Source organism: Staurois parvus, unplaced genomic scaffold, assembly GCF_062004578.1.
Source record: "Staurois parvus isolate SC_StPar_1 unplaced genomic scaffold, SC_StPar_1.0 ptg003532l, whole genome shotgun sequence".
In the NCBI taxonomy this organism is placed as follows: Eukaryota; Metazoa; Chordata; class Amphibia; order Anura; family Ranidae; genus Staurois; species Staurois parvus.
The window spans coordinates 115,001-129,064 of NW_028321328.1; the positions used below are offsets into that span (position 1 = coordinate 115,001).

A 14,064-nucleotide genomic window follows, 5' to 3' on the forward strand; every position below is an offset into this window, starting at 1 on the left:
AGAAGGTCAAAGGAGTGGCTTTTCTGGCTGATGAAGGTCATAGGGTGGACAGGGAAGGTTTGCCCCATGTACTCACTTACTGTGACCCTCAAAGAAGGTCAGCGGAGTGGCTTTTCTGGCTGATGAAGGTCATAGGGCAGACAGGGAATGCTTGCCCCATGTACTCACTTACTGTGACCCTCAAAGAAGGTCAAAGGAGCGGCTTTTCTGGCTGATGAAGGTCATAGGGTGGACAGAGAAGGTTTGCCCCATGTACTCACTTACTGTGACCCTCAAAGAAGGTCAAAGGAGTGGCTTTTCTGGCTGATGAAGGTCATAGGGTGGACAGGGAAGGTTTGCCCCATGTACTCACTTACTGTGACCCTCAAAGAAGGTCAGCGGAGTGGCTTTTCTGGCTGATGAAGGTCATAGGGCAGACAGGGAATGCTTGCCCCATGTACTCACTTACTGTGACCCTCAAAGAAGGTCAAAGGAGCGGCTTTTCTGGCTGATGAAGGTCATAGGGTGGACAGGGAAGGTTTGCCCCATGTATTCACTTACTGTGACCCTCAAAGAAGGTGAAAGGAGCGGCTTTTCTGGCTGATGAAGTTCATAGGGTGGACAGGGAAGGTTTGCCCCATGTTCTCACTTACTGTGACCCTCAAAGAAGGTCAAAGGAGCGGCTTTTCTGGCTGATGAAGGTCATAGGGTGGACAGGGAAGGTTTGCCCCATGTACTCACTTACTGTGACCCTCAAAGAAGGTCAAAGGAGCGGCTTTTCTGGCTGATGAAGGTCATAGGGTGGACAGGGAAGGTTTGCCCCATGTTCTCACTTACTGTGACCCTCAAAGAAGGTCAAAGGAGCGGCTTTTCTGGCTGATGAAGGTCATAGGGTGGACAGGGAAGGTTTGCCCCATGTACTCACTTACTGTGACCCTCAAAGAAGGTCAAAGGAGTGGCTTTTCTGGCTGATGAAGGTCATAGGGTGGACAGGGAAGGTTTGCCCCATGTACTCACTTACTGTGACCCTCAAAGAAGGTCAGCGGAGTGGCTTTTCTGGCTGATGAAGGTCATAGGGCAGACAGGGAATGCTTGCCCCATGTACTCACTTACTGTGACCCTCAAAGAAGGTCAAAGGAGCGGCTTTTCTGGCTGATGAAGGTCATAGGGTGGACAGGGAAGGTTTGCCCCATGTATTCACTTACTGTGACCCTCAAAGAAGGTGAAAGGAGCGGCTTTTCTGGCTGATGAAGTTCATAGGGTGGACAGGGAAGGTTTGCCCCATGTTCTCACTTACTGTGACCCTCAAAGAAGGTGAAAGGAGCGGCTTTTCTGGCTGATGAAGGTCATAGGGTGGACAGGGAACGTTTGCCCCATGTACTCACTTACTGTGACCCTCAAAGAAGGTGAAAGGAGTGGCTTTTCTGGCTGATGAAGGTCATAGGGTGGACAGGGAATGTTTGCCCCATGTACTCACTTACTGTGACCCTCAAAAGAGGGTCAAAGGAGCAGCTTTTCTGCCTGATGAAGGTCATAGGGGAATGTTCTGGTGTCTGCTCTCAGACGGGAACTTTACTTATAGAAGTCTACATTGAGAACAGGTTCTCTTTACTAGGGGGCGGCACAGAGCCTGCTAGCATTGTATCCAGATCTATGACGAGAGTCATCCTCAGTACCAAAACTCAATGTGCTGGGAATGTTCTGCCATGGTTGATACCCGTCTGTGGACCTGTGCTGGGTCTGCACACTGCTGGGCAGGAAAGGGGGACATGATCTATGGCCGGGGTTCTCAACCATCGACAAGGGCCCCATAAACTCTTCCAAAGCCTTCCATGCCTGAACAAAAAAAAAAACAAATATGGCGTTCGGTGGTCTGTGGGTGGAAAAATTTAGAGGGCTTTGAAAATCACTAGGAGCTCTGGATGGAGCTGAGCGTCACTGCAGGGGTTCTGGAGGAGGTTTGGGGACCCTGCAACAGACTTGGCGGTTCTTGGGGAATAGGGGTTCTGGAAGGGGCTTTACAAGAAGACTATGGGAGGTTGCAATGTGTTGTGGGAGACAGTTGTAGGACGGGGGGCACTATGGGGAGCTGGAGATTCTGCAGCAGCCTGGGGGGGCATTGCGGGGGAGTTGGGAACTCTCAGGAGGCCAAGGGGCACTGGGGTACACTGCTGGAGGCCAGAAGCATTATAGGAGGCTCTACAACAGTGGGATGTGGAATGTTGAGGGTGGGGGGCACCAGAGGACACTGTTGGAGATCAGGGGCACTTTGAGGAGCTGGAGGCCTGAAAGTAGGCTATGTGGGGCTTGGGCAGTACTGTTGAATGTTGGGCCTAGGGTACTGTGATATATTGGGGGGGGGGGGTGCTGTCGGAATTTCGTGACTCTCAGGTTGCCTGGGAGTACTGTGGGAGGTTGATGGGACGCAGCTGGAGCATGGAGGAACTAAGGAAGTGCTCCTAGACTCTACAGCAGGCTGAGGGGCATTTTAGGAGGTCTGAGGACACAGAGGGATGGGCAGCACTGTGGAAGGTTGATGAGCACTCTGCTGGAGCATGGAGGAACTATGGGCGTGCTCTTAGATGCTACAGCAGGCCGAGGGACACTGTAGGAGGTTTGGGGACACAGAGGGGGGCCAGGTGGCACTGTAGGAGGTTTGGGGACACTGAGGGGAGCTGGGTGGCACTGTAGGAGATTAGGGGATCTGGCTGGAGGCCCTTGGGGAGCTTGGGAGGGGGTTGGGCACAGAGGGGGCTGAATGCAGCAGATATCAGTGGCCCCCGATGGCTGAGATCTGCCGATCTACGTACATAGGAGAGATGATCGCCGCTCACCTGTCCACTTCCTGGAAGTTGCTGGTCCGCGCCGCCTCCAGCAGCTGCTCACCTGGGGACAGAAATGTCAGTTACACACCCGGACAACGAATTGCGTATCTGTTCCAGCTCAGATATTTTAGAACGTGCTGAAGATGGAGGATGAGGATGACAGCGGCCAGGCAGCGAGCATTTCCAGGAGGAGGGAAGAAGCGGCAGCCCCTCCTAGGAAAGGTTCTCATTATCCGCCATAAATATAGGACATGAAATGTTTACATTTTGCAACCAAGGCAGCGGTACTGTGTGTGCGGGATATCCCAGTTCCTTCGTCCCCCTGCTCCTGTACTTCGCCTGTGTTGGGGAACGCGCCCTCCACAGTCAGCGAGGTGCAACTACAGAAGCCTCATCCACACAAACAGCGCACTCCTGTAATAATGTGGACGGTGTTAAGGTTGGGGTTCACATTATTCTGTCCATTGCCTCTCTGGCGGCCCCTATTGGTGTGTTGCAGGAACAGCAGCCTGTCCTCTACCTGTGCAGTCTGATGGGACTGGAGCACCCTCTAGCGTCAGAAAGGTGCAATTACAGCCTGCTGTCTCCGGGGGCTCATTCACACAAACAGCGCGTTCTTGTAGAACATGGGCAGCGGATTTATAGAGCGCCGACAGTGTACGCAGCGCTTCAAAAATGAATCCAGGAGGAATCAGAGGGCCCTGCGCGCTACAGCTCACTAAGCTCCCTATCAGAACCCCGGGATGGGTCACGTGACTACAGTACAGGGGCAGACCCTCCCACTGAGCGTCCAATGAATGTGTTCTGGAATGTCTTCTCACTTTATCTCCAGCAGATAAGCAGGTTAAGGTCTGCAAGAAATAACCAGTCCTAGCTTAGTAATTAAAATTGGATTTTATATTTCAAAAATCAATGAAAAAAGGGAAGTCTGATTTTATATATATATATATATATATATATATATATATATATATATATATATATATATATAAAAACCTTTTTTTTTGGGGGGGGTCACTTAAAAAATAATAAAAATAATTTAGAAAAAAAATATATATATATATTCAATTAATTACATTCATAATGTATATATTAATGCATAAGTTATAGCATACAAATAATAAACATTGTGTTTAATTAATTGATAAATACATTTGGTTTAACATACTAATTAAATTAATACTTAATAGTGTTACTCTTCTGCAGATTAAAAAAAATTTAATTAATACATTTAATAAATATTTTTATTTTGCATAATAAAAATGTATTAATAATAATATTAAATGTATTCAATAAACATAATGTATTTATAATAAGTATATATACAGTATCCCCAGAAGTGAATCCCGACGGACTGTAATATATATATATATATACACAGTATCCCCCAGAAGTGAGTTCCCCCCCCCAGACTGTATACTCATATATATATATATATACACACACACACACACAGTATCTCCCTGAAGTGAGTCCCCCCCCCCGGGCTGCATACAATGTGTATATATATATACACAGTATCCCCAAGAAGTGAGTCCCCCCCTCCCCCAGACTGTATACAATGTATATATATATATATTCTGAGAGATACTGTGTATATATATATTGTATACAGTCCGGGGGAGGGGGGACTCACTTCAGGGAGATACTGTGTATGTATATATTGTATACAGTCCGGGGGAGGGGGGACTCACTTCTGGGAGATACTATATATATATACACATTGTATACAGTCCGGGGGAGGGGGGACTCACTTCTGGGAGATACTGTGTATATATACATTGTATACAGTCCGGGGGAGGGGGGGACTCACTTCTGGGGGATACTGTGTATATATACATTGTATACAGTCCGGGGGAGGGGGGGACTCACTTCTGGGAGATACTATATATATATATACATTGTATACAGTCCGGGGGAGGGGGGGACTCACTTCTGGGAGATACTATATATATATATACACATTGTATACAGTCCGGGGGGGGGGGGGACTCACTTCTGGGGGATACTGTGTATATATACATTGTATACAGTCCGGGGGAGGGGGGGACTCACTTCTGGGGGATACTGTGTATATATATATATATTGTATACAGTCCGGGGGAGGGGGGGACTCACTTCCGGGGGATACTGTGTATATATATATTGTATACAGTCCGGGGGGGGGGGGGGGGACTCACTTCTGGGGGATACTGTGTATGTATATATTGTATACAGTCCGGGGGGGGGGGGGACTCACTTCTGGGGGATACTGTGTATATATATATTGTATACAGTCCGGGGGAGGGGGGGACTCACTTCTGGGGGATACTGTGTATATATACATTGTATACAGTCCGGGGGGGGGGGGGGGGACTCACTTCTGGGAGATACTGTGTATATATATATATTGTATACAGTCCGGGGGAGGGGGGGGGGACTCACTTCTGGGGGATACTGTGTATATATACATTGTATACAGTCCGGGGGGGGGGGGGGACTCACTTCTGGGGGATACTGTGTATATATATATTGTATACAGTCCGGGGGGGGGGGGGGGACTCACTTCTGGGGGATACTGTGTATGAATGCATAATTTATAATTGTAATAATAATAATTGTAATAATACATGAATTGTAATGAATGATAACTGTCTTTGTGGCTTTACCACACTCACTAAACAAATATGTAATAGCAGTACTATTCTGCAGATTAAAAGAAATGTATGAATACATTTAATATTATAATAAATACATTTAACAATATGATAAAAATCAAAAAAAATAAATATAATAAAAATGCATTTTATAATAAAAACCAAATAATAATAATATTTATCATATATATAAATAAAAGTATTTAATAAATGTATTAATAATTTAAAGTTTAATGCATCATATATTTATAGCAAACATTTATTATTAATAATCATCATAAAAAATAAATGTGTTTAATTAATCGATCAAATGAATGTATTTGGTTGAATGAACACACTAATTGAATACATACTTGATAGCAGTACTCTTCCGTGGATTTATAAAAGTCAATGTAATTCATTTTTCTAATAATGAATAATATTTTTCTAATAAAAAATTAAATGTATTATTAAATTCAATCATAAATGTATTATTATATTCATATTTTCTCATATAGTTATAATAATAATAAATGTAAAACAAAAATGTGTTTAATTAATGGCTCAGTTTCATGTCTTTGGTTGAATTCCCGCACTCATGAAATAAATACTTATCAGCAGTACCCTTACGCGGATTTCCTTCGCTGTAGCCGTAAGCCAGCAGGCCGGCAGCGATGAATAGGGGTGCAGGGTTGTGGTTCCCATTATTCTGTCCATTGTCTCTCTGGCGCCCCCCATTGGTGCGTTCCAGGAGTTGCAGATTGTCTTCTGGACTGATGAGACTGGCGCGCCCTCTGCTGTCAGAAAGGTGAAACTGCAGGCTGCTCTCTATACTACACGCTGGTAGAGTGTAACAGCCAGCGCGCCCTCTGCTGGCCGTCCGCTGAAACTGCATCCTACTGCCTGTGCTAGGATCACACGGACCGACGTACCCCGTGCGCCCCCTGCCGTCCGTCTGAACTCCCATCGCCCCATGGCTTGTAGCCGCTATCCGCCGCACCGGAACCCCGCTCTCCCGGCACCGGGTGACAGGCCCAGGCGGGGAAAGAGGTGCCGGGAGATACCGAGCCCGGATACTCGGGAGCTCCACATGAGAAGAACCGGCGATATACCGGCTGTCAGAGCCTGACACACCAAGATGGCCGCCCCCGTCTGTCAGCCTCACAGCTCTGAGTCTGACGTCACCACGGAGAGGGGTCACATGACAACGTTCTTGTCCAACACTGGACGAGAGGGGGCATGCCGGGAAATGTAGTCCAAAGAGAGGAATTACACGTGGTTACATCAGAGGAATCATAGTAATAACAGAAATAATATGAGTATCAATACTAAAAATTAGTAATCATAGCAATACTATTAATAATCACAGTGCTACTAGTAATATTTAAAAAGTAATAAGAATAGTAGTAATTGTAATAATAGCAGTAGTAATAGTATTAATAATATAAAAAAAAAATATATAGCAGTAGTATTAATAATAGAATTAATGATAATTAGTAATAATAATAGTATTAATAATTAGTAATAATAATAGTATTAATAATTAGTAATAATAATTAGTAATAATAATAGCAGTAGTATTAATAATAGAATTAATGATAATTAGTAATAATAATAGTATTAATAATTAGTAATAATAATAGTATTAATAATTAGTAATAATAATTAGTAATAATAATAGCAGTAGTATTAATAATAGAATTAATGATAATTAGTAATAATAATAGTATTAATAATTAGTAATAATAATAGTATTAATAATTAGTAATAATAATTAGTAATAATAATAGCAGTAGTATTAATAATAGAATTAATGATAATTAGTAATAATAATAGTATTAATAATTAGTAATAATAATAGTATTAATAATTAGTAATAATAATTAGTAATAATAATAGCAGTAGTATTAATAATAGAATTAATGATAATTAGTCATAATAATAGTATTAATAATTAGTAATAATAATAGTATTAATAATTAGTAATAATAATTAGTAATAATAATAGCAGTAGTATTAATAATAGAATTAATGATAATTAGTAATAATAATAGTATTAATAATTAGTAATAATAATTAGTAATAATAATAGCAGTAGTAATAATTATAGTCTAAATAATAATTAGTAATAATAGTAATAATAATAATAGTATTAGTAATAATAGTAATAATAATAGCAGTAAAAATTAAAGTAATAATAGTAATAACAATATTAATAATCTGAGTTTTAATAATAAAAAAATAGTAATAATAAAAGTAATGATAGTAATATAATTAATAAAGGTAATATTAATAAAAGTAAATAAAGTAGTAATGATAGAAATAATGTGAGTATTAATACTAGGAATTAATAAAAAAAATATAAATAATAATAGTAATACTATTAATAATAATGGTTAGCAGCAATAATAATAATAATATAAAAGTTATAATAATAATTAGTAATAATAGTGATATTAATAACAGTAAATAATAAAGTAATCTTAGTAATAATTATAATAACAATAATAGAAGTAATCTGAGCGTTAATAATAAAAAATAGAAATAATAGAAGTAATAATAGTAATATAATTAAGAATAGTAATCCTAGTAATATTAATAAAAGTAAATAATAAAGTAGTAATAATAGAAATAATGAAAGTATTAATACTAGGAATTAATAATATAAATAATAGTAATACCATTAATAATAATGGTTAGTAGCAATAATAATAATAATAATATAAAATTAAAAATAATAATAATTAGTATTGTCATATTAATAAAAGTAAATAATAAAGTAATAATAATATTAATAATAGAAATAATAGTCTTAGTAATAAAAATGAGTAATAGTAGAAGCAACAACATTATTATTATTAGTAAAAATAGTAATAATAGTAATATTAATAAAAGTAATACAAATAATATTTAGTAATAATAGTAATAATAATAAAAGTAAATAGTTAGGTAAGAGTAATAATAATAGAAGTAATAATAATAGTAATTTTAATAAAAGTGATAAGAATAGTAGTAATGATTATAATAATAGAAGTAGTAAAAATAATAAAAGTATAATAATAATAATAATATGGCGCTATATAAGTACCTGAAATAAATAAATAATACTAATAAAAAAATTGTAATAATAGTAATATTAACCCCTCCTGAGGATTTACCCCCCTTAATGACCACGCCTCTCTTTGCTACTCGGCGCTGCACTAATTCAACTGATAATTGCGCGGTCATGCAACGCTGCACCCAAACCAAATTCACATCCTTTTTTTCACACAAATAGAGCTTTCTTTCGGTGGTATTTGATCACCTGTGCGCTTTTTATTTTTCACGCTATAAACAAAAAAAGACCAAAAATTTGGAAGAAAAACAATATTTTTTATTTGCAGCTATAAAATATATATAGTAAACTCAAAGTTGGTTATAAATTTCGGCCAAAATGTCTCCGGCTCCATGTTTTTGGGAAAAGGACCCCAATAAGTGGATATTGATTGCTTTGTGTGAAGTTATAGCGTCTATAAACTATGGGATAGATACTGCAATTTACGCCATTTTTCTGCTATACAGCGCTGCGCTAGTTTAACGGACAATTGCGCGGTCATGCAATATGGTACATAAATGAAATTTACATCCTTTTTTTACCCACAGAGCTTTCTTTCGGTGGTATTTGATCACCTGTGCGGTTTTTATTTTTTGCGCTATAAAAAAAAAGGCTGACAATTTTGAGGAAAAAAAACTATATTTTGGACTTTTTGCTATAAAACATGTCCAGTAAAAAAAAATGCAAAAATCAAATTTAGTCATAAATTTCTGCCAAAATGTATTCTGCGACACGTCTTTGCTAAAAAAAAAAACCCAATACGTGTAAATTAATTGGTTTACGTGAAAGTTATAGCGTTTACAAATGGCGGGAAAGATACTGGGATTTTTAATTTTCTTTTATACTAATAATGGCGATCAGCGACTTATGGCAGGACTGCGGGACTGCGGCGGACATTCTGACACTGGGGGGGGGGGGGGGGGGGACTGACTTGGGGTCACTGACATCCCCAGTGACACCAATACAGTGATCAGTGCAAAAAAAAAACCACTGACACTGTACTAATGGCACTGGGGAGGAAGGGGTTAACGTTTTTATTTACTGAAAGGGTTAACTGTGAGGGGAGTGTTTTACTAGGAGGCGGGGGTGTGTACTGCACAGGAACACGCTGATCCGGAGAGATAAACTCTTCTCTCCGGATCAGCATGTCAGGAGCTGACAGGGGACTGACAGAAAGCACAGCTGCAGTGTAAACACTGCAGCCGTCCTCTCTATCAGTGATTGCCGCTAATCGCCGGGACACGGTAGGTAATGACCGGCTGTGACCCGGCAACTGACACCCGCGGCTGTGATCAGCGGGACGGGTAGGGCGGGCGCGCGCCCCCTACCTGTTTTGCAAACGCACGTTTTAAAACGTGGTTTTGCCCAGCCATGCCGCCCTGCCACCGTATTTCTACAGTGGTTGGTCGGCAAGAAGTTAATAAAAGTAAATAATACCTTAGTAATAATAATATTACTTACATAGTTAGTCTGGCTGAAAAAAAGACAAAAGTCCATCCAGTTCAACCATAGAAAAAAAAGTTATATTCCAACACCCACAGTTGATCCAGAGGAAGGCAAAAACCCAGCAAAGCATGATCCAATATGCTCCTGCAGGGGAAAAAATTCCTTCCTGATCCCTTGAGAGGCAATCGGCAATTAGTAATAATAATAGCAGAAATAATGTGAGTATTAATACTAAGAGTTAGTAATCATAATAATTCTTAGATTGTAAGCTCCCAGGATCAGGGCCCTCCTATCCCTCTTGTATTGAACTGTATTGTCTCCCGTTATTTTGTAAAGCGCTGAGCAGACTGTTGGAGCCATAAATCCTGTATAATAATAATAATATTGAGAGTATTAATACTCAGGATTAATAATAATATAAGCAATAATAGTAATACAAGTAATAATAATAATATAAAAGTAATAATAATTAGTAATAATAGCAATACAAGTAATAATAATAATAATTAGTAATAGTATTACAAGTAATAATAATAATAATATAAAAGTAATAATAATAATAATTAGTAATAATAGCAATACAAGTAATAATAATAATAATTAGTAATAATAGCAATACAAGTAATAATAATAATAATTAGTAATAGTATTACAAGTAATAATAATAATAATAATATAAAAGTAACAATAATAATAATTAGTAATAATAGTAATATTAATAAAAGTAAATAATAAAGTAATAATAGAAATAATATGAGTATTAATAATAAAAAATAGTAATAGTAGAAGCAATATTATTAATACAAGTATTAATAAAAGTAATAATAACAATAAGAAGAATATTTAGTAATAATATTAATACAAGTAAATAATCAAATAATAATAATAAAAGTAGTAATAAAAACAGTAATAATAATAATAAATATTCTTCTTCTTCTTATAATAATAATAATAATCATGATTAGTCAAATCATCCTCAGATTTCGGCGCCCAGCTGGTTCATGTTCTTTCTAGGGGATGTGAATTATCACCGATGACCTGCACATGGGTTCTGTTCCGTGGTTTGTGCATGCGCTTGCGTGTTATTTGTTTCGCGTTGTTTCAATACATATTTATGACCCCATTTTTTATATATATTATATATAGAAATGTATTTACTTAAGCAAGTGTGAAATAAATATTACACAATAAATATTATCATAATAAAATAAATACATAATAATAAATAAATAATTAAAATAAATATATAATAATAAATAAATAAAATAAATACATAATAATAAATAAATCAAATAAATACATAATAAATAAATAAAATACATAATAAATAAATCAAATAAATACATAATAATAAATAAATAATTAAAATAAATACATAATAAATAAATCAAATAAATACATAATAATAAATAAATCAAATAAATACATAATAAATAAATCAAATAAATACATAATAATAAATAAATCAAATAAATACATAATAAAACACATAACATATATTATAACGATATAAATCATACACACATAATAAATATTATTCTGATATAATAAATCCCGCACAGATGTAAACAGATCATATTACAATATAAACAAATGTCATAAATAATACATAATAACAAAAAATAAAGTCTACAACGGCACACAGAAACAAAAGTACGATAAATATTCTAATAATATTTATAGAAGATGTTATAACGATATAAATATATCATGAAGACAGAATAAATACACGGGTCGAATTCTGAACAAATTTTCTTTAGAAAATCGGAAATTTTGTGCGTTTTGTAACCCAATGGCGCCACCATTGATTTCGAAATTCGACCAACCAAGCCTTCAATTTCTCCTCGTGTTGCTACAGAAAAACTTTTTCGGGGCCAAGAATTGTCTTTTCTTTCCAGGTCACAGCTTTATATTTCCTGCACGATTCTCCCATCATTGATTCGAAATTCGTTCGTTTTTCAAACCATTTCCAACATGCCCGATCACTCAAATTCGATGATCACACAAAAATCAGCCATTGCTGCTGATGGTGCAAAATTCCAACAAAAATTCTTAGAAAAGATTTTCGAAAGAAAATTCGTTCAGAATTTGACCCGCATATGGCCGGCTTTAGTCTAGGTTCACACCTATGCAGGTTGCGTTTGAGGCGTTTTTGATGCATTTTTCTTTTTTTTTTTATAATTCTTATTGCTAGGCAGATTTTAAACGCAACGTGTTTGCAAAACGCAGCAAAAACGCAATCCGTGCTTTTCTGCAGCGTTCCCATTGAAGTCTACAGAACCACAAACGCAACGTTTTGCGTTCAAAAAAGTCCCCGACCCTTTCCAAAAAACGCAGCGCGGTGAAAATGTGGAGATGTGAACGCGTCCCATAGGAAATCATGGTAAATGGACTGTAGTGCGTTTCTGAAAAATGCGGCTGAACACGCCTAGGTGTGAACTGAGGGTTAGAAGCAATAGCTAAGCCTCGTTCTGAGATCATCCAAGCCTCGTTCTGAGATCATTCAAGCCTCGTTCTGAGTTCATCCAAGCCTCGTTCTGAGTTCATTCAAGCCTCGTTCTGAGTGTATCCAAGCCTCGTTCTATATTTATCCAAGCCTCGTTCTGAGTTCATTCAAGCCTCGTTCTGAGATCATCCAAGCCTCGTTCTGAGTGTATCCAAGCCTCGTTCTGAGCGAATACAAGCCTCGTTCTGAGATCATCCAAGCCTCGTTCTGAGTACATCCAAGCCTCGTTCTGAGTGCATTCAAGCCTCGTTCTGAGATCATCCAAGCTTCAATTTATTTATCTCTGATAGGTTCGGGTGTGACCAAGCCTCGTTCTGAGACAGTCCCAGCATTGTTCTGGGCGTGTCCTAGCCTCGTTTTGGGCACAAGTCAAGCCTCGTTTCCGGTGGCTCCGGCCTTGTTGTGGTTCGGTTTGGTAGTAGGAAGTACAGGCGATCTGGGTGGAGAATACCCGGCGGGGGGGCCTCGTGTGATCCTGGTTGGTGATGGTTCGTATATTATAGAGGAGGAGGGAGAAATAATGTATGGGGGGAGGGTGGCAGAAAGGTGTTGTGACTGCGAAATGGAGGTAAAGGATATGGGGGGGTGCACAGCATTAGATGGGGGTTATAGAGGGGAGGAGCACAGCATTACATGGGGGTTATAGGTGGGGGGAGCACAGCATTAGATGGGGGTTATAGAGGGGGGGAGCACAGCATTAGATGGGGGTTATAGAGGGGGGGAGCACAGCGTTAGATGGGGGTTATAGAGGGGGGGGAGCACAGCATTAGATGGGGGTTATAGAGGGGGGGAGCACAGCATTAGATGGGGGTTATAGAGGGGGGAGCACAGCATTACATGGGGGTTATAGGTGGGGGGAGCACAGCATTAGATGGGGGTTATAGGTGGGGGGAGCACAGCATTAGATGGGGGTTATAGAGTGGGGAGCACAGCATTACATGGGGGTTATAGGTGGGGGGAGCACAGCATTAGATGGGATATAGAGGGGGGGGGAGCACAGCATTAGATGGGATATAGAGGGGGGGGAGCACAGCATTAGATGGGGGTTATAGAGGGGGGGTGCACAGCATTAGATGGGGGTTATAGAGGGGGGGGGGGTGCACAGCATTAGATGGGGGTTATAGAGTGGGGAGCACAGCATTACATGGGGGTTATAGGTGGGGGGAGCACAGCATTAGATGGGATATAGAGGGGGGGGAGCACAGCATTAGATGGGATATAGAGGGGGGGGAGCACAGCATTAGATGGGGGTTATAGTGGGGGGGAGCACAGCATTAGATGGGGGTTATAGTGGGGGGGAGCACAGCGTTAGATGGGGGTTATAGAGGGGGGGAGCACAGCATTAGATGGGGGTTATAGAGGGGGGGTACACAGCATTAGATGGGGGTTATAGAGGGGGGAGCACAGCATTAGATGGGGGTTATAGAGGGGGGGTGGGTGCACAGCATTAGATGGGGGTTATAGAGGGGGGGGGTGCACAGCATTAGATGGGGGTTATAGAGGGGGGGTGCACAGCATTAGATGGGGGTTATAGAGGGGGGGGTGCACAGCATTAGATGGGGGTTATAGAGGGGGGGTGCACAGCATTAGATGGGGGTT

The 14,064-nt window shown here is 39.3% G+C and overlaps 1 protein-coding gene across 1 annotated transcript in view; it reads right to left on the reverse strand.

Annotated features, from left to right (window-relative positions):
* Positions 1 to 6,574, reverse strand: part of LOC149427739 (mitochondrial disaggregase-like) — a gene marked incomplete at its 3' end in the record, with an annotated part of 120,526 nt that extends 113,952 nt beyond the window's left edge. Inside the window, exons 1-2 of the mRNA XM_089667717.1 lie at positions 6,050 to 6,574; positions 2,814 to 2,865 (exon numbers count right to left, since the gene is read on the reverse strand). Of these exons, the coding sequence (XP_089523843.1) occupies positions 2,814 to 2,865; positions 6,050 to 6,386 (389 nt within the window). The remainder of the gene's footprint in view (positions 1 to 2,813; positions 2,866 to 6,049) is intronic.
* Between the last annotated feature and the right edge of the window lie 7,490 nt (positions 6,575 to 14,064).